Genomic DNA, 21,753 nt, shown 5'->3' on the forward strand with positions numbered 1-21,753 from the left:
TGTGGGAACATTTGAAAGGGGAAAAGGCAAAACATATTATAACATCACAAGACAAGACACGTTCAGGTTATTATTACACAAGGGTGACAAGGGTCAAGGATAATAAATATTATCCACAAAGGGCAATTTGTTGAACTGTCAAGAGTAACCATACAACCTTCAGACAAACAATAATAAATGGACAATAAATACAACATCATAGTGTTATTTAAAAGGCCAGCAGCATCTAGGACAAATGAGATCTTAAGCCAATCTGTCCAGCATGTTGACAGATTGTATCTGTGGCCAGACGGAAGTACCTCGAACTCCTTTCAACAGAGAGTGGCTAGGATCAGCTAAGATTGACTGGTCAATGAGTGAATAGAAATCCCCACTATCTCCACTTGTAAATTCCTTTAAAAAAAAAAGATTGTCTCCACAACTTGCCTTGGCCACAGTGGATACTGCACTGGCAGCAGATCATGCTGTATATGCAAATAGCCTGCCAGGTTTCTAAGATCAGACTTCTGTTTCCAAGTACAAATTCAACGCCTTCCTTCACCTCAAAATCATTTTCTCTTCTCTGCACTCTGATAAGACTGAATGAAAGTTCTAATTTATTAAAGAGAAGCAGGTGGAGACATAGTAAATGTCATTCATAGTTAACTATGCCACCATTATACAGAAAACTAGGGAAGAACTTAATACAACTTCAGAACCATACTGTTCGGTGTTGTGTTTTATTTTTTATGCATTGTGAATGCAGTAGCATAAATATGAGCCACAAGAAGCTTTGTGAGACTGTATGAATCTGGTTTGGCCTCCTATTCAAAACACTAATGAGGTTGAGGAAGTGAAGCTAAACTGTTTATTGTTACAACTTGGTTTTAGGGCATTGCTACAGTAGCTGATCCACAAGTCCCTTTGTGTTACATCTTGTCTAAGCTATCAGGATGTACATTTGTAAGGAAGTTATTTTTGCTTGTTTTTTTTAAATTGCCTCAAGGCGAAAACACACTTTTTAAGATTGTTCTCACCCTTTTTTTTCCCCCGTCTGTTTTGTCTGTTTTTCCATTTCTGTTCCAGATGGGAAATGCCTCAGAAACATTTCTGCTCATGTCCAGAATATCAAAAGACAATGACATCTTCATGGGAACTATCTATACCATTTTTGGTGAGTGATTTGTTTTTCTCCTTTAGCTTTGTACATTTTAACTGTATGAATATGTGCTCACATCCTTATATAACTTGCCACTCTGTCTCCCAGGTGTGCTGTCAGTGCTGGGGAATGGGATCCTGCTGTTTGTGGCCTATAGAAAGAAGTCCTCCCTGAAGCCAGCAGAGTTCTTTGTGGTTAACCTGGCAATCAGTGACCTGGGCATGACCATCACCCTGTTCCCACTGGCTATCCCCTCAGCCTATGCTCACATGTGAGTGACCATTCAGGTTTCCACCAGTCTTTCCCTTTTCGTCTATCTGTCGCTATGTCATCTTTGATGATCATCACTGTTCAATATATTCCTGAGGGAAAAAGAAAGAAGGCAAAGAGAGTAACAACAATTATAATCACACACAAAGGTGTAATTACTACTGGGTATAGAATGACACGTGACATGAGAGTGGTGAGAATAATGCCAGACAGTGAAATTGTGGGCTGCACAGCTGAAGAATGAGCTGAAACTCACGATAAAGCTGATGGGAGCAAGTAATTTATGGACTTTCTGCCCTAGGTTTTGCCTTTCAGGCTTCATAAAGTGTGTCCAACTTTGTGGGTAAAGTTTATTTGAGACCATCTGTGGGCATCCTCTCAGGCCTGAAAAAAGTGCCTCCACCTCCTCTGTTACAGCAATAATGTTACAGTTAATATCCTCCTAAAAAGACATTAGTGACTACTGACTGAACATCAATCAAAGATGACAGCGAAGGACAGTTCAGTTCTCTCTGTGGGAATGGCTGGGCAATATGACTTCAAATCAATATCACAATTAATTTCAAACTTTTATCTTGATTACGATTAATGAACAATTACTTTGGCACTTATCGGTTTCTCTCTTTTTTCCTTCATATTTGGCAATGGGATTGTTTTCCAAGTGATTGAACAAATTCGTGGTTTTACCTTTGGTCGCTATCCATGCTGCGTTCACCACTCATTGTCGTTATTGATAACACTTAATCAGGAGGCGATTTTTGTTTACGTCATAGTTTACAAAAGAACATATTAGTGTGGACGTAACCTTGAGGCTCAGTGTTTGTGCTTGTGTCATCCATATTGCCAGTTTCACTTTGAGTGAATGTGGACTAACGTTACTTGGACAGGGCGGAGGCGTGTGACTGAACAGTATTTTCATTAAGGGGGCAGTTCATGTTGGTTTTGATACTTTTTCAGTGAATTACTCAGCCCTGCTCTGTAGTAAAGATATACATACAACATCCTCTACTCAGCTATAAAGGAAACACAATGAGATTTTAAGTTGGGTTACTGAAATAACAATACTACTCTAACACTCACACTTCAAATATTTTATTATACTACCATTATTATTGAAAGCACAATGACCAATCCATATGAATGGTTATAAACCAAGCAAAGCATTTCTTCTTCTTTCTTTTTTTTCTGGAAAAACCTCTGATTTCATTTCTTTCAACCCACTTAAGACACTAAACCTACACCCTTGATTACTGAATGAATTTTTTAAAATGGAGAAAAAAATAAAATTGGAAAATTTTACATTTTTCTTTGGGGTAGTGGTGGTGTGCTGGGAAATTAGGACGCACATCTCTTTGTTTCTAAAATCCTGGCTATGGGCCTAAGGGAAACGAAAAAAATGGCATTAAAAATGATTAATGAAATGTTGCAGTTCAAGACACTTTGTGTCTCATATGTCTCTTGGATCATCCCTGCTTTCTTCTTTAATCCCATGAGCATGTGAGGGCAATAGCTGTCATATGTCCCATGATTGGGTCAAAATGTATCACTGCTCACTGCAGTGAGCAATGACCCAAGGGAAGCCCAGAAAATGTATTACCTGTTTCATCTACCGGGTCTGAATTGTGTAATTGGCCAGAAGGATTTTGCTGAGACATCTTGCTGTATTATCAGGAAGACACTCTGTAACAAATGTCCTCTTCTGTTTCTCTCGCTGCTCAGGTGGCTGTTCAATAAGACGGCCTGTACTGTCTACGCCTTCTGTGGCGTTTTGTTTGGTCTGTGCAGTCTAACCAACCTCACAGTGCTCTCCTGTGTCTGCTGGCTCAAAGTCTGCTGCCCAAACTATGGTAAGACAACCAGTTTTTATGCTTAATTCAGTATTACATGTAAAACTACCATCATCACAGTAACACACCACATTATTTTTAGGTTGAATAATTTACTCAAAGTGTAAGAAAGGAATATTCATTCATTGATATTGATTAAGTAGAAGGCTGCTTTACCTATATTGATCGCCACATTGCCATCCAAGCCAAAAGCATAGAATCAGAAGAAAGAAATATTAAAGCAGTCCGGCCAGCAACTCAAGGGCTTGTTCCAAATTAAAAGTGGTTGTGCTGCAATCATGTTTATGTTCAAGGCTGTATTTTAACCTCTTTAAACAGCAGGCTATGCAAATAAGGAGATGTTTACAAGGTCATTTAATGTACTCCCTTCCCATTTTAATGTATTCCCCTCAGATTCAGTGTTTACTAATTAATTTCAATTTGTGCCATTTATTTTACAGAGGGCGAGAGTGAAGGAACACTGAACAGTCTGTTTCTTTAGCCGGTTTCATGAGAACCATGAATAAGAGCAATAAATATGTTCAGACTAAAGACTGCAACTTCAGCATATTTTTTAAAGTGATTTAGGTCACTTTACCAGGCATGAGGTGCAATGTTATTTGTCAGATTGTGATAAAGTAAGAGTTACAGACTATCTATATTTACTTTCAGTCTGTGATATAAGGATATTTTAAGTGTACAGTATTTGTCAACAAGTCACATGAAGACATATTTTATTTTAATACAACTGTGTTTGCTTTGCTATGTTCTCATTCATAACCTGTTAATACTTGTGTCTTGTATATCTACTTACAGCTACATTACAGTGGGTTATAAACTATATATTACATGTTTATATACTGCTTATGCTAAATGCTAAATAGGGGATCTTAAAGTGTAGCTGATTAGCTAATTACTCTTCAAAGAAGTGCTTAGTTTAAGGTTCATTATTTGTTAGGCAGAGATCCTAAAACTGGTGTCAGCGCCTAAGTGTCTATTGTACTGTTGTTAAGGTGTGTGAATTTAACAGGAAGTAGCACTCCCTTGAGGACTGACAAATGAAACACTTTTTCTGACATGTTCAGGCAACGAGCATTCATACACATGTAGCTATTCAATTGAAAATTATTTTTCAAAGCACCAAAGCAGCTGTTTACACGGGTCACAGTGATGTCTAGGTGAAAGAGTTCTGTTTTCATTGTAATCCAGTGGAGCTTAAGGTAAACTGTTCTCAGTTTACAAATCCATCATCAGAGCTCAGGAGAATAAAAACAGTGAGATAGAACATATGCAGAGGATGGCTATGGCCCCATTTACACTTCAAATATCTCATGGCCAGATACATATTAATAGATTAAATAAACTGTCATTTACACTTGCCACATATATCCATGTTTGTTGATCAGATCACAAATGTAGGTGTCATATGCCTGTTTTTGGGCTCAAATCCAGAGAGTGGTGGTCATTCAGCTGAAGCTGTTTGAGAACACTCAAGCAGTTTTAGTGACAACAATTACAGAATACCTAGCAAATGAACAGCTACCGACTGACACTAGCCAAAAGTTTAATCATCTTCATGCCACTTTCCTACCCATACAGATCATTCAGTGATTGGACTGAGCAGGAATTGGCTTCAACAGCTCAATGCACCTTTTGTGTAACTGTCTGGGATGAAATCACTGAGACCTTTTCTTGACCCTTTAATAAGGTTGGGAGAATGGCAGCTAATTTCCCTGCCATTATCACAGATGACAGACCCCAAAGAGCTTTCTTCCACAGGTTGCTTATTACTAGCATAATAAAACACAGGAGCAGTAAAGATGATGTAATTCTTGGAGAGATAGATGCATTTACACCTTCTCAGCATCCATCTAGAATAGTAATTGGAGCAATCTGATTCCAGTCCGTCTCAAGTACTTTTAGGATGCATTTACACTTGATGAAGAATAATAAAAAAGATGCAGGACAAAACTATCCCATCTCACAGTCCATTTTCTAGTCTGCCTTCTTGCTTTTTCTGGAACTTTCAACTGCATCACAGAGTCTTCTTCAGTTGGAGTTTGCTCAGTTTCCATGGAGATGGATCTGTTGAAATGCAAGGCCAAACTGATCATTCTTAATTTATAAGCTAACAGGGCCAATAAGTGCAGTAAATTACTCGGTATGGACAAAGCCCCTGAGCTTGCATGTTGACAGATCCATTTCCACAACAGAACAAGCACCATCCGCTGATGAAGACCATGTAATATTGTTTAAAGCGCTGGAAAAAGCTAATAAGTGGACATTGAGTTGACATTGTTTGGTCAGACTACTTTTTTCCAAGTTCAATTAATGACCTTTGATGCTTAAAATAAAAGTTTTAATTGCTGTGTGAGATGTTACAAAAGTCTGCACTCTTATATGCAGCAAGGTTACAGCTGGCAATCAATACTACAAGAAAACTAAGAAAGCTCCAATGAGGCCATTCAAATGTCATCTACAAACAGCCATACCTCCACATTATTGTTTTTGTAGGTTTCTTGGTGATTAGCAGACATGACAAGTCAAGATCATGCAAGTTATCATGCAAATTAATTCTGATGCTGTTCAAGGGCATTAATAGGGTCAGCTAATTATTGAGTTAGGATTGCTTTCTGTTTTGGATTAAATTTATGTAATGCTCTCTTTCATATTGGGATTTAGCTCTCTCTATCTCCCTCCCACCCCCTCTCTCTATTGCTCTCTCTCTATCTCTACATGTCTTATTCCTACAAATTTCTTTTACTGATTACTGTACTTGCTTATGACCACATGGTAACTGTATTGGAAGTCTGTGACTTCAGTTACCTCTGTTATCACGCAGTTTCACAACATTCACTCCCTAGTCTTTAACTGTTTGAGTGTTTGTGCATGTGAGCACCTTCCACTGCATTAACTGCTGTTAAAGCAGCAAATTACTAACTATACAAATTGCATAATTAATCTTTTAGCCAATGAAGCCATTGAGGATTTATTTACATGATTGTCTGAATCTAAGCCAAATCTTGTAAAGCAGCACAGACAGTTGAGTTAGGGTCCATACTGTTTTTTTTTTTTTTTTTAATACATTATGAGAATAAAAATGTTAAACCAGTCTTCTCATGCAGACATTGTCATTAGCTATGTTTTTTCAGGTAGTTAATTGAATATGAGTATTTTTCAAGAATCATCAGTCTCTCGTAATTTGCTCATTAAACAATCTTTAGATTTATTTTGTGTGAAAATTATAACATTTGTCATGGCGACTCATCACGACTTAGCCATAAATCATAAATCATCAATTTTTAAACTAATTTAGAGACATCAAATATGTATGAGCTGGTTGCAGTTGAGAGAAACTGCATATAATTCATTTCACTCAGAAACACTCTCAGCACATCAACTCTCTTCAACTGCATATTGTATGAATGGGTGCACAGTTGTACTCAGCAGTACACATACAACAGGAATCTGTATCCTGGAGTGAAGATCCAGGGGTGCAGAATCCAGGGGTGCTCCCATTTATAGGCTTCTCACACTCTAATTTGCCCATCCACACCGCAGGGGTACACAGAACACAGCTAATCTGACATATGCTGCATCAATTGGATTTATAATGCCCGATATACAAAGTAAAGATGCCCTGACAAAGCATCATTACCATATTAGGAAAACAGAGATTGACAGAGATAGATTTGGTTGTAGAAGAAATTAGCACAACTTAAAACAGCAGCATGTCGCAGACTGATTGGCAGCCTGGATGATATATCAAAAACAGCTGAACAGTGATCATCGCTCACATGTACATGTCACAACTGAACTAATACAGGCTTTGTCTATATCCAACTTCACAAGGTTTTGAAAAATTAGTGCATCAGCTAGCAACTTCTGACTAGAATTAGAAGTATATTCCAGACAGCAGTACATTCAACGATTGCTGCTAATAGGCACACTATAACTGAAATCAAGGCTTTGTTTTTAAAAGGCTCTTCTTGTCTGTTTTCCAGGGGAACACAGTCTATAATGCAAAGTGTAAAACCCCAGAGACTACAAGCCTCACAAATAAAAGTGTTTGAAATGCAAATAAGCACAAATAATTATGCCTTTATGAGATTTCCCTGCAAGGAACCTTGTACAAATGTACACAGTTTACAGACACACTGTTAAACCATGCTGTCCTCTTGTTTCTAAACTAGTTTATATAACATAACAGTCAGCTCCCCCAGTCAAACACACGGATGCACTCGCTCAAAAACAAAGAATGACCCAGAATCTGTCCCAGAAAATAACTGAAGACCGGCAGCACCAGCACTTTCAGACTCAAATTATCACCATCAGTGTTATGTTACGGCTTGTCTACAAAGGAGGCGTCTCAGCCACTTGTTTCAGTTGTCCACTGCATGCACTTCTGACAGAACAGATAATGTCTATTGTAATCAATACAGCTCTCTGCCCAGGTTGCATAACGCCTCTCTTCTACTCACTTTTCAAGTGTAACTGTGACCTGAAGCAAAATTTTAGGCTTCAAATTTGCTGCCATTTTACACACCTAACTACATGACTGTGTATTGAACTATGACTGGAGACATGCCCTGTGTAAGTCAAAACTGAAGCTGCTGCACCACTGACCTGCTGCTTTCTACGTTTTTTAGTGACGCTTGTTCGTATGAGTGTTCCAAGTCAGATTCACCAAACTCCTCCTAACTAAATTACTCATTTCAGGTTGATGAATACAACCTGTTCATGTTTGTGAGATTTGATCATTTAATTGGCATATAATGCTTTGATTGGGACAAGGTTTCAGTCACATAAATGTCATACAAGAGTAAAACTTCACACTGGAGCTTCAAGTCCTGCTGTCAGAAATCAAACAAAAACATGACAAATTAAGCAGAACTCTTAGTCATGTAAGAAAACCCAAACGAACTAGAAAATGTTAACAGTCCACCTTTACATCCTCACTGTGTTTATTCTCATGCTCTTGCAAACTATGACTAACTTTGTGAGACGACAGGCCGTAGGACCATCAAAAAATCCATTAAGTTCTTACGGTTTATAACTCTCTTACTGGCCCTCTTTGTGTGCCTGTTATTCATGGTTGACATGAGAGCATGCTGCGTGCTGTGTGTCGGAACTGGGCTCACTGGCCAATCACAATATGTAATCAACCCTCACCAACCCAGACTGATCTCGATCTGTCTTCTGCAGTGAATGCCTGAGCTATAAACCTAAGCTATAAACTGTCATTGAGCTTATTTATGGTCTTTATGATTTAAGTGGTTAGCTACAGACAAAGAACTATTTATTTAGACAATTAACCATTAAGTTTACTTGAAAAAAGCTGAATGTTATGCCCCCCCAAAATAGATTGGTGTTTTTAGCCACAAACTGAATTTTATTTGTGAAATGTAAAACCTTGAACACACACAAGCAACAAAATAGGAAAACAGCAACAATAAAACCAAAAAGTAGCAGCTCTCACTGTTTGCAGATGGCATAGGCGTTAAAACTGCAGCAGCTATTGCTTTCTTTGGCTGTAGAGGGGAACATTAAAATGTCCCACACGTGAAAGCCAAATTGCTTCTGCCGCTACTACTTTTTCTATAAGTGGAGCTCATCATCTCATGAATAAGAAGCTTAGCAATGACCAAGCAATTTCCCCATTAGGAGTCTGCCACATGTGAACAAGTGGAGTGGGTTTATGAAGAATTTACAAGCCAGTTCCATGGAATGATTTGTATAAATATGAGTATAGAAACCAGCAGTGTAGAAACTGGGTTTATGGAATAATGTCAGAGGATTGGGTTTTGGGGTATAGAGTAAAAAGTATTAATATTTATCGTTTGCTGACACAGTTTCAGATTCCACATGTGGAATTATGGAAAGATTATCACATTGAATTGAACACGGGCTACTGTGTCAGTAGTCAAGGGACAATAAAATCTGGTTTAATTGGGCTGGATAAGTGTGAGTGAATTTTGTGACTCAGTGAAATCAGTACATTTTCTCAATATGAAATAGCTTCTATGTTGCTGTGAAAAGAGGAAAAGTATTGAAAGATATCCGACTGGGATTATTAACTGGGATTAATATCTAGTGCAGAGAGTCTACACACATTTCTTCACAGAGCTGATGTGATAGCAAACTCTTTCTACAAAGATTTCTATGCCAAGTTAATAAACTGCATCATCTTTTTAAACACTCCAAAGGATTTGTCTGAGTCTGAATATTAAAACTACAAAAAGAGAAAAACAAGATCTACAGTATCTTTCAATCTTTAAATCTACTGGCCTGATTTTCTTGCTGATGAGCAGTCTTATGTATTAGTGTATGGTTCAGGGACAGTCTGAAAGCTCACACAGGTGAACACTAATCATATGCAGGTTTAAAAAACCATCCATATAAACCCCTGTGTAAAGCTATCCTAAACCATTTTATAGAGGATGTCAGGTTGTAACTGTATGTCATGTTCTTGCTGAAATGTCCTTGAGCAAAGCAGCAAAGGACATGCTCCGAGGTGCAGCTGATGAAACGCATAGCTCGGTATAAGGAGGGATGGAGCGTCGGGGAGATGGGTGAGCGTGAGCATGAGCGTGCTTCTCCTTTCCTCTCTGTTATTAGTTTTTTGTCACAGCTGAAGTACCTCACGTGGATATTGCTATTCTTAATAGACCCCTGCTGACAAATTACCCTGCATTTGGTGACCTAACAGCAGCACGTGGATCTAGTGCTTCTTGTTTGGTTTAATCTAGAGAGGATGAGCACTGATGAACTTGTGAACGCTGGATAGAAATCCATCAAACAAAAGAGTGAGGATGAATGAATTCTCGGTAGAAGGACTCATCCTCACCCTCTTTGGTTCACTAAATAAGTGGGTGTAATGAGAAGAGGGAGTTGCGGCATGAATAGCAGAGAATGTAAAGGGGAGCTGGGAAATTGCTTTACAGTTAAAGAGGACTGTCTTACAGTTAACTGACAACAGAATCAATCTGTCCTGATTCTGAGTAGAATTGGCTGTGAAAATGGAGGCCTCTCAGGCATCATTGAGTTTAAATAGAGCTCAATCACAGTCTAAGCCAACATCACTCATAATAATCTGGCAGTGTATGAAATGGTACATACAGTGCGCATGGTGGACTACAGGGTAAAAGCTGGTGTCAGCATGAACATTCAGTACAGATTCATGGACTGACTGGTTCCTCTCTGCACAATAGGAACCAAATTTATTCCTTGACACTCAATACAGCAAAGACCATGTGCACTCAACTCCTGAGGGAAATATCTGGCTCTTTAGCCGCTAAATGCTCCACTTCTGTCACTGACTGTGCCTGTCTGCTGCCTGGTGCTGTGAAGATAGTGTGCATTGGGTTTTTAGTTTTTACACTGAAAACAGCTGCCTGCTGTGGCCAACAACAACGCAATGACAGTGAACCAGAACAGTTCAGCTGTGGGCCGGACACCTAAACAAGGAGCTGAAAGATGCTATAAAGCACCGTAAAGCCGAGGGGAGCTGCAGATCTGGGGTTTAATTCTCTGCAGATTCATCACTATAAACATTTCATCCTTTAATATTGTTTTTACTGTCATTTGATACTTTGTTATTATAAAAAATATTGATTATAGCTGCTTTAAGATTTCAGTCCTTATTCATTTGGTGACAGCTACTGTGTCAGATATAATGGGAATATAATGGAAGAGCAGCTGTTATGTCATTTAACAGTGCAGCCAAACAAGCTGACATTGTTTTAATAAAATAGTTGGTCAAAAGTAATTCCAAAAGCAATCTGATTTCATGCTGTGCACAGAGCGTGTAGTTTTTACAACCAAGAGAAGTTGGAGATGTGCATCTTATTGCCTGCAGCTCCTCATCTGACAGGTCTCTGTTATCTGCTCCTTCTTGTTCCATTACAGCCTTGCAAAAGTTAAAAGCTATCTGCTGGCAAAAAAATGGCTGTTATCTTAGACACTCTTTGGATGAAGGATCAACATTAAAAGCCATCACATGTCGAATACTTTTAATGTGAAGCAGGTGGAAAGTTACAATGAGAACTGCTAAATGGAAAGGTATTTACATAATTACTAAACACTATACATAGTATCAAAAATTGGGATTTGATTTCATGAAAATCTTTAGCTTTATAATTTAAGCGGATTGGTTATCAGCTAAGATTTGAGAGATCTGGAAAAACTAGTTGCTTTGTCAAGGTCATTTTAAAAAAAATAATGCAACACACAACAAGCATCCAACTCAGTGCCACAGCAATCCCTCATGTTACCTCACATGAAAATTATTTGGAGGTACCCTGGTGGCTGAATGGTGAGGAGGCGTACATAACCACAATGTGTACAATTCAACCTTCAGCTAGAGAACTCTGCATGTCACAGCACTTGCACTGCAGCAGTACACAGACAGAAGAAAAAGAAAGCTGGTATCAGGTCGTAGGTCAATCTTGGCATATACCATGAGTTAAGGTGTCAGAATTAGCATCAGGAGAAAAAAACTGTGGTGCATACCTATTTAAAATGTAAGAGCACATGTTTGAGGGCTTTTGATAGAAATTGAGTTCAGCTCTCTGCGTAAAAAGGTCTCAGGTTGAATCCTTCATGTGCCACTCAGATAGCTGGGAAAGGGATGCGTCACATCAGATAAAAGCTATCTGGAATAACTAACCAGCCCCCCTCCCGAGCACCACACTGTTCAGTGACTTCCACAGGGCTTCTTCACCACCACCATCCCACCCTCAGCTTGAACTGTCATAGGGGATGACATCCAGCTGAAGAGGCTGTGTGGTATCATAGATAAGGCTCAGTGTTCTCCTCCTCTGTGATTCCACACTGAAGAAGCTCTTGCCTACATAAATTACTGTTGATTGTTAAGGGCTGTTTCACTGTTTCCCATGGATTCCCTTATTCACACTCTGGCACATGAGTATAAGGCTCTGAGTATAATGAACAGAAATGCATCATTAATGCAGAATACTCACAGTTAATATGTCCTAATATGAACAGAATACAAGGATTAAACTGTACAACTATTATCACAGCAATTGCTTCTTGTACAAAGAAAACTATTGCTGTTGACTTTAAATTCGTATGTCACATCATCACTAGAGTGGTGAATGAAGAGAGATAACAGAGTGACTATAAATAAGAGGAAGTAGCGACCTTACTTTCTACACTCTTGTGGCTTTTTATGTTTATACAAACTGCAGTCTATTTGTTTCTTGAAAGTAAAATTATGAAAGTGCAGAATAATAGATTTTTCACTATTTAGATGCACCTAATTATTTTTAATTAAACTATATATATCTGTAAAACCCCAGTAACCAATGAGCTAGCAATGCACTCCCATTGCAAGACATTGCTGGTCTCCCACACCTACTATATAGTACACTAAAGGCTAGTTTTGTAAATCATGAAGACAGTGTTGTGGCAGAGGGGGGTTACACATATTTTTCCCGTTTGACCAGATACACAAGTGCAATCCTGATGCAAATATAACGCAAGCTGGAAAAACTACTATCATTGCATAAGTGACCGTCTAAGTTATTAGTTGCACGTAAAAAAAAAAAAAAAAAAAAAAAAAAAAAAATCAGATCACATCCATGATTACCAATAGCAAAACTAGCATTGTGATCCACACAAACTTTCCCTGTGTTCCAGATCCAGATTGTGGATATCGTGTTTCCTTATTTGAGGTATTGTGAGCACAGTGCTCAGACTGGTTTGTACCTTCTCAGTTGGTTTTTCTCACATACTTTGGCCTCTAAATAAACATGCCGTGCAGCTACTCTCCTTACACATGGAATAATGTTTTTAGTTTGGGTCCCAGGCCTTATGAAGATTACTTCATCCTTCATCCTAGGGAAAATTCCTACCAAATTGTTCATTTCTTATTAGACAATATCTCTCCAATTCCTCCTCCTTCTGTCTTCCTCTCTCTCCTCCTCACTCATTGCTCGTTATCAGCATCAGGTAAAAAGACTCAATATGCTTCAGTAGCATATTGTTGCTATGCTGCTGTTTCTGTATCCTTCCTCTATGTCCTCATCTGTCAGTAATCACTCCCCCAACTCTCCCTCCTCTGCCTCTGTCTCTGCCCGGTTACACTCTTCCTCAGGTAACAAGTTTTCATACTGCCACGCCTACTTCCTGGTCGCTGGGGTCTGGTGCTACGCTGGAGTCTTTGCTGTAGGTCCCCTGTCGGGCTGGGGAGAGTACGGGGCAGAGCCTTACGGTACAGCATGCTGCATCAACTGGCATGCGCCCAGCCAAAACCCTGCAGCTATGAGCTACATCATCTGCCTCTTCTTCTTCTGCTACATCGTGCCCTGCACTGTCATCTTCCTGTCCTACACATACATCCTGCTGACCGTCCGGGGTTCCCGCCAGGCTGTGCAGCAGCATATGTCCCCACAGAACAAAATCACCAATGCACATGCACTTATCATTAAGGTAAATGCATACTGTAGGCTCACTCTCCAAGATTACTATATAATATATTAGTAGATAGTAAATATGTGTTTACATGAAAAATATATTTTGTGTGTGGTGTTCCTCTTTTCAGCTTTCCGTGGCAGTTTGCATTGGTTTCCTGACAGCATGGAGTCCATATGCTATTGTGTCCATGTGGGCAGCGTTTGGTAACCCAGCAACTGTACCACCCATGGCTTTCGCTCTGGCAGCTATCTTTGCCAAGTCCTCCACCCTTTACAACCCTATTGTCTATCTGGTTTTCAAGCCCAACTTCCGCAAGTTCCTGTGTCGGGATGTGGCCCAGTGCAGAACGACACTCTGTGGATGTCTGTTTCACCACGGCTCTGCACAGAAGGGAACTTGCAGGCAGTCTCATGGCAAAGAAGAATGCAACTCTACAAGGCTGTCCAATGGGCTACCAGATAACCACAGGAGCTGCAGACACTGTCCTTGCCCTGAAACAGTCACCGGTGCCAGAGAAAACCTTACAGACTACAGCCCCCAGCAGACTGCCAGGATACTTAAAGGATCACTGCACAGTGAGGTGGCTGTCAGTCAGCTCTCCAATGAGATGCAGAGCGATTTCCTCTAGAGAAGCCAACACAGCAAGAGACTGAGAAGGTGTAAAAAATTAGAGGGGACATTTTTTTTTAAATGGTAAAAATGAAAGTTGAAAGACACTAATTGCAAGTTAAGGAAAACTGAAACTGTAATTAAAAACGAAAAGATCAAGAATGGATTGAAGGAAAAATGTTATAACTCTGAAGGTCAAAACTAAGAACTTGTTTCATGCCTCAAATATGTGATACTGCCAAAAAAACATATGACTACAAAGGTAGAAGCCAAAACTGAGGGATAAGTGAGCCAATCAGCCAACATGCAACCACAGATGTGTACATCAATATTTCATCAGGTCAAGTTAACTTGCATCAATAACTACCTGCTCAACATAAAGCAAACAGGACTGAGAATCAATGCAAATCAATTCAGGCTGGATTTACGGGGAGGAGCTGATATTGAAATGTTGTACTCCTTAAACTACCTTTTATGTATTTATTACAAGTACTGTATTTGATGATGTATTTGATGTTATACGTATTTATTCATGCATGTCTCAAACTGAAGGACCACAGGGTTGCAGTTGTTATTTAATAGTAAATTAGTAATGGCTCTTCATTCCTGAAGATAAATGACAAAAGGTTTAAACTAAGCCCCAATTACAGTGTGTCAGCCTCCACATTCCTCTTCATGAACCAGACCTGTTGTGAGGTTAAGAACAAAGCACTGAGGCTTAGTGAGCTCTTTGTTGCATGTGTAAAAATGAATGTGGACATATTACCGCAGGGCTGATGTATTGATCCTCTGCAAAGAGGAGTTGCCAATGCCAATTTTGCCTAATTGTCCAGGATAAAGGGCATGACTTAATTATAGAAGCAGAAGACTTTGTATATCCAAATTTGTAACACTCAATAAGGTCTTTTTCTCTCCCAATATACTTTATTTGGATACCTCAAGGCAAAAATGTTGAAGATGGCAACAGAAGAACAGTTTGAGCATCTAATCAAAATGTAAAATTTCTGAAGACCAGTGTGAAATAAGCCACACATTTCTAATTGAACAAAACATTTGTAGCATTGGGAGAGACAGTATATAAATGTCAACTTTTTTTTTTTTTTTTTGCGAGAAAGTAATACAACAGTAATAATCAGATGTTAATGAAATGTCTTGTTCATTTTTATCTAACAGAAACAAAATCTTTATCTACAACAGCAGGGTTGTAGTTGTGCGGTTGTTTTAGGCCATGATATAAAATCTGTGTTTGTAAAGCAGAGGTGGCTTTTATTAACATGCTGGACAAGGAAGATCAGAAGGGGAGAGAACTTTTCAAATAGTGACATCTGATATTTTCAAGGAGGCTGATCAGGTACAATCAGGAAGTTATGTCATCTTAAAAAAGAAAAAAAAAAAAGACCACTGCAGCAGTCTGAAACAGAAGGAATTTTTTTTTTTTTTTTTTTTTTTTTTACAGCTTGGATCTTAATCTCATATTTCTAGTTATTTAGTAAGCATTTCATTGGTTACAATGAAAATGTGCTCACTAATCTAATTGCTGAGATTTGTAAACAGCAACATGGCTACAACAAAGTCTGACAAGGCATGAAATGAATATTTGGACGATTAACAGGTTGTAAACACACCAATATTTTACCCAGATTACTGTTGTGTCTAAACTGCTTTATTTTTAAGACAAAGTGCATGTGTAAAGCAGATAACAATGCTTAATTGCAGAGGAAAACTGTGAGTGCGTGCGGTTTAGGTAAATTCAGTTGGTCAAAGGTGCCTCAAGGTCTGTCAGTAAACTGTGATGGATGTTTACAAAGGACATTTGGGGAAATAAATTTTGCCTTTATTTCCTCTTTTAAACAAGTTTGACTGTTCTGGGGCTCTGTTCAAAACCTGTAGGAGGTCGAACCTTATTCCAGCTTTCATCAGATTACTTCCAAGCTCAATTGCCACAATAGTAGATTGAATTTTACCAACAGCAGTGAGGGCCAAACCTATTAAAAGAAGCCAAATTGTAATAAACTGGAATTATCTTTTTGAAATTGCTCAGATAACCTTTAGTGAAGCTTGTTTGTGTGTGTGCATGAAAGCGAGAGAAAGAAACATTGTGTGATTTATTTATACTGTATGTGTGCGTATTTTTCTAATGTGCCTCTGTGAGCATGTGCTGTCATGGGCAGAAGTACAAGTGTGCAGTTCCTCAGAGAAACTAACAGTGTATCAGCAAATTATTTTGGGTCTGACGCACAAAAAATAAAAAACAACAACAACAAAAAAGAGAACGCTGAAATGGGCATATTAAACATGTTCCTCAAGCCATTAAAACAAAAGAGGAGAAATTAACTTTATCTCTATGCGTGGATTTAGTGCTGCTCTTGACTCTGAAAACAGAGGGGCAGTTGTTCAATAAAAAGACATGAAAGACACAAGGCTGTGCCTCAGCACCTGCTAAAATTATATCAATAAAAATATGCCCAGCGAGCATAGTTGAGCTTAACCGCAGTGTTTGTCCATCAAGCAGTTTTAGCGTTTTTCCCCAGGCAGCATAGGTCATCAAATGGAAGTACAAAAAAACCTGCCATGGACAAAATTAATTAGCTCTGCTCAAGCACATGCTGTGGTTGACTGGTGTGTCTTTCATTCTATGTCATGATTCCTTTCTTTACCACGGTGAGAGGAAGGATTGCAGTTCCTTGCAGTTTTAACACAATACCTAACTGTAAAAGCAGTTCCCATTTCGTTCTCTCGCCTCATCATAAAATAATTTGCTTTAAGTCATGCAAAACAACCAAGTTAGCACGTGGTATGTTTTCTGCTGCTTGGCTGCAATCCTCAAATTACTCCTCCAACATTGGTAGTTACATCTGCGTGTTGAAGAAAATAATACCAAACCACCACTGCCACCTGAACTAATACCCCACTTGGGGTTTTCGCAAAACAAGTAGCCCTGGGCTAAGACCCTTGTTAGTTCAGGGCTTACTGAACCGTTAGCTATGGGCTTGGGCCGTGTTCAGACCAATATTAGCACTGCATGAAAAAAAAAAAAACATAGCCCGCTCCTTCATTTCAATAAGGTCACTACATTGGAGCAGAGGGCTCACACTGTACTGGCCAGTCAAATATGCACAAATGAACATCCCTGGTAACAAGGCTGGGTCGTTTATTTTGTTCATTTCCCAACATTGAGATGGAGGATAAAGGTCAAGATTAGGAATAGATTGTGGTTATGGCAAATAAACTTGTTAAGTTATGGTTAGGGTGAGACAATCTAGACCCTCAGTTAAGGTTCTCATCTCCACATCGTTACTTTGCGCCTCACTACATGACCTGCACACTACCACCTGCATCAGCACTGGACATAAATCATGAGGTGTACATTCGTCCACTATGATACTGGCTTGATATTTCTTCATCTCACCAGTGCCTGAAGCAACACACCACCATCAATACACACTAGTATTAAAGGATTTATTTTCGTATTGCAGTGCTGTTTTTGGTCTGAATGCGCAGCTGTTTCACACTCCGAATCCAGGATTTCCCCACTGAATCTTTAACTCCATTTGTTAAACCCAAAACCAAAGCATAGTTAATCCTGACTCTTTGCTGTTACTCCAAAAACAGATCCAATTATTTAGCGAATCAAGATTCGAACATGTTAGAAGCTTTACTGCTGTGAAAAGAACCACTGATTGCAAAGACAAAACAAGCCTCTCTACTGCCATAGACAGTCAATCATTTTCATCAGGATGATATCCTCATCTTTCTTTCATCTCCGTAACTAACAACTATTGTATACAATTTCATGGATGTACAGGGTAGCACCTCATTACTGTTTCTTGCTTTATATTCTCCAGGATGAACCAAGAGGTGATAAGTAGCCTATTAACTGCATATGGTACGGTTGTTTCACTGGAAAAAAGCTGCACAATTGTACTTACTACTCTGCTATGTCAAGACTGATGCTGGTTTCATGTTGGCTACAAGATTTAGGAGAAAAAGGGTGTAAAAGTTGAAGGATTAGTGGAATGCAAGAGGATTTTCATGCTGGAACCAAAAGTTAAAGCCACCTTTATATTCATTGTCAAAGTCAAAATGTTGTTTTGGATGCTCATATTTTTCTACCAATATGCAGGTTACCATGAAAAGAACATACATATCAACGACTTGGCTTCCAGTCTTGTGCTGGGCAGCCTTTGTTCTTGGGCAAAGATGGACGTACAAACCAGGAAACACAACTGTGAAAATCTGATTCTGATGTCTCTTTTTTCTATTCAGTTCAACTCAAGGAACAAATACTGCAAGAACCTGGGTGTATAATCTGTACCACTAGCCATTCCCACCTGGGTCATCTCCACTGGCTTTACTCATTCAAACAATGTACATACAATGTGTGTATATACATATATACACACACACACACACACACACACACACACACACACACACACACACACACACACACACACATATATATATATTTCAGATGTCAGGGATTTCATGTAGACATTGGTTTGCATGTATTATGTGTATGTACAGAAGCCAAATTTAATTCATATATTATCATGAATATCAGCCTGAGTGTATAAACAGGGGATGGAGAAATCCCTTGCAGTGTCTTGAAATGGGGGTGATGGATTTTCTTGTTGTTATTTCAGCTTCTGACTGGTGGTGTAGGAAAGTGTTTCCATGTTTTTCTTATTATAAAAGGTTTTAGTGGAAAACAGCTTCCAGGTTTGTGGCTTCCCTCGCTGCAGCTGGAATCTATTTTCCTTTATCCCTGTTAATAGCTGTGGGAGAGGGGAGACTTAGCTGAACTTACATCCTGATAGCAAGATCAGTACTATTAGACAGCCATAATATAATAGCCATTACTTTTCACTATTATTGTTTAAGCTCCATTTCCCACTATGGTGATGCTGGGCTCCACAGAGACACAATAATCCAAGTGGGAAATTTAATCTGTTATGAGGTTATTGTATATGCAGCTTCTATGAAGGTGACTGTTTCTACCTCCCAATTAATCATGGAATGTATCTGTGGCTCTTGTGGCTGAATTTGAATTGGAGATATACAGCTATTAATGTTAAGGAATCCAAGTAGCAGAAGTGTTTGATGTGATTACAGCCGCTCGGATGAGCACTTTACTGCAAGCAATTTTAATTATGGAAAAATTAAAGAGCTGATATCTCGGAAGTGTGCATGAAACAGCTGGAGCCAGTACAGTGTAAGGCATCATATCAACACTTTTGTTAAACGTGCTAATCTTAACTCTCTTTACTGTCTGAATCTTACCTTTCAAGATGCAGCCTGGGAAACAAGACAAAGACTTTGTTAATCCCATTTGAGACATTAGACTCTGAATCAGCAGAAATTCCTTATGCAGTATTTATAATGCTTTATAATGCACTCACTGAACTCTCTAAGCATACACTGGGTCTGAATGATGTGATAAATCCTATACACACTGCTCTCTATATGTCTGTGATAATCCGCTGTAAATAAAGTTAAATGCGATCAGAAGGATGCAACTAGAATCTGAATCTTCTGACTGCAGCTGGAATGCAGAGTCTTTGTGTGAATCCCTATTTTCCTTTTGTCTTCAGAAAAGCAAACATTCTGTCCTCAGGAGATTTGCAAATTTAGACTGCACAGTTTTACTCTGGCATATGTAAATAAAAATACACACACACGTCAGAAGTTTTGCAGACCCTCTCCCCCAGTTTCTAAGACACAAACAAGGCTGAATGTAATGTGTTGTACATATATGTATGTTTGTATATCTATCTATAAAGCTTTTAAAATATTATTACATTATAATTATTGAATTTATTATCATTGTTGTCAGTGAAGTTTCAGATGCACTGTGAAAAATGTTTACATCTTTTGTTGAAAAAATATTGAGGATTGTATGAAAAGTGTAAAATGCATCTATCCAAGGGCATATCATGTGTTCTGGGATAAAATGGTAAGATAAATAAATATAATTCAGGATTCCATGAATGAGAATGTCACTACTTTTATGTTTCCATTCTTCAATTGTTTTTAATAGTTACAGCTTATAGTATGAAGATACAGTATGCACTAGTTCAGCTAGAGTTTACAGCCATGCCGGCTGCTCTGTGAGACTGGAATGCTCATTGTAAAGAAATACTAACTGTTACATAAACCAAAGAATTGGACAAACCACTTCACCAAAGTTAAGATGGATTATAGACAACGCAAGTTTTCGCCTTAGACCCAATGTGTATCCACATAGTTGAGGAAGCACAAGATAGAGTATAGCTTCAAACGTTACACAAGTAGCCGCCATTCCCATGCTGCAACATCTAACCATAACACACAAAACTATAAATCTAGCATCATGTCAAAGTCATAGAAGCACAGGAGGAAAAGCCAGAGGAGCAGCAGCGTTTGTATTTTTCATCCTCTCGGGGCCATGAATGTTGAGAATTTCATGTTAATCCATGTGAACGTTGAGATGTGGTGAGAAGCGACCGACTGGCCAGTACTGCCATCTGATATATGCTAAAACATTTTTTCTGTCCATAATCAGCAAGACTGAACAAAGTGGCAAACACCACAGCTGAGTCTTGAAGCCAAATGCCTCAAAGGATTTGTTCTAACAATGCAGTCTAAGCTGAAGCTAAATGTAATGAAGGTTCCTCTCCAGACATGTTTTAAACTACGTGCTGTGATTAATATTTTGTTTAACATGATTTCCCCGCATAAAAAGTCAAATAAAATCAAAAAATAGGGCTGTAAGCACGTCTACGCTTATTTCCTCATTGAAAAATCTGGATCAGGCGTTGTGCTAAGCTGACACGTGAAACAGCAGTGGTAATCAATATGATTAGCAGAGACTCAGCCACATGTTCTCGATTTTTCATCAGAGGGTGTCTTTAAGATTGTCTTGATATACAAAGTCAACACATTTCTTTCAACAGCATGTTTGGGTGTCAATGGTTAGTTTGACCTCTGTTCATGTGTGTCTTGTTAATAGTTTTGATAATATTTTTTTTCCATTGAGGAGATGTGAAGGCCTAAAGAGAGGAATGCATTGAGAAGGAGGTCAGCTATAGTAAGCTTTTGTGGCTGCTGTTTGCTTGTCCCCCCCTGTTGCTAGCCATGTTTTTCTGGATGTACACACACACACACACACACACACACACACACACACACAGAGTGTCTTTGTGGGAAATCTCTTAGCAGGCTGACATGGATTTTTAGCTCTAATTGGTTTTGTCACAGTGTTCTGCATCTCCAAAACAGGACTATTGATCGAGATTCATGAGTATTTCTTGTTGATGGAGAAAGCCAAGTCTTACTAACCACACTATACTCGACACAGCTGCTTCTGTCTCCTTATGTTCATGTATATGTGAGCATATTGTGTGGAAGAAAATAACAAATTAAAAAGGAGTGGAAGTGGAATCATTAACCTCTCATAAGAAGATGAAACATTAGCATTACATAATAGGCTAT

The 21,753-nt window shown here is 38.8% G+C and overlaps 1 protein-coding gene across 1 annotated transcript; it reads left to right on the forward strand.

The window, feature by feature from the left end:
• The first annotated feature begins 1,065 nt into the window (after window positions 1–1,065).
• Window positions 1,066–14,789, forward strand: opn7b (opsin 7, group member b). Its single transcript, XM_023425070.2, has 5 exons — window positions 1,066–1,153; window positions 1,247–1,409; window positions 3,128–3,255; window positions 13,352–13,686; window positions 13,799–14,789. The coding sequence occupies exons 1-5, from the start codon at window positions 1,066–1,068 to the stop codon at window positions 14,297–14,299; spliced, it is 1,215 nt and encodes a 404-aa protein (XP_023280838.1). The 3' UTR covers window positions 14,300–14,789.
• The last annotated feature ends 6,964 nt before the right edge of the window (window positions 14,790–21,753 follow it).

Source organism: Seriola lalandi, unplaced genomic scaffold, assembly GCF_002814215.2.
Source record: "Seriola lalandi dorsalis isolate HSWRI2012SDOR001 ecotype SW California unplaced genomic scaffold, Sedor1 jcf7180002054767, whole genome shotgun sequence".
In the NCBI taxonomy this organism is placed as follows: Eukaryota; Metazoa; Chordata; class Actinopteri; order Carangiformes; family Carangidae; genus Seriola; species Seriola lalandi.

Coding starts and splice junctions, on each gene's coding strand:
- opn7b (XM_023425070.2), top strand. CDS start 1,066: ATGGGAAATGCCTCAGAAACATTTCTGCTCATGTCCAGAATATCAAAA. Junction 1,410..3,127: donor CCCTCAGCCTATGCTCACAT/GTGAGTGACCAT, acceptor CTCGCTGCTCAG/GTGGCTGTTCAATAAGACGG. Junction 13,687..13,798: donor CACATGCACTTATCATTAAG/GTAAATGCATAC, acceptor TCCTCTTTTCAG/CTTTCCGTGGCAGTTTGCAT.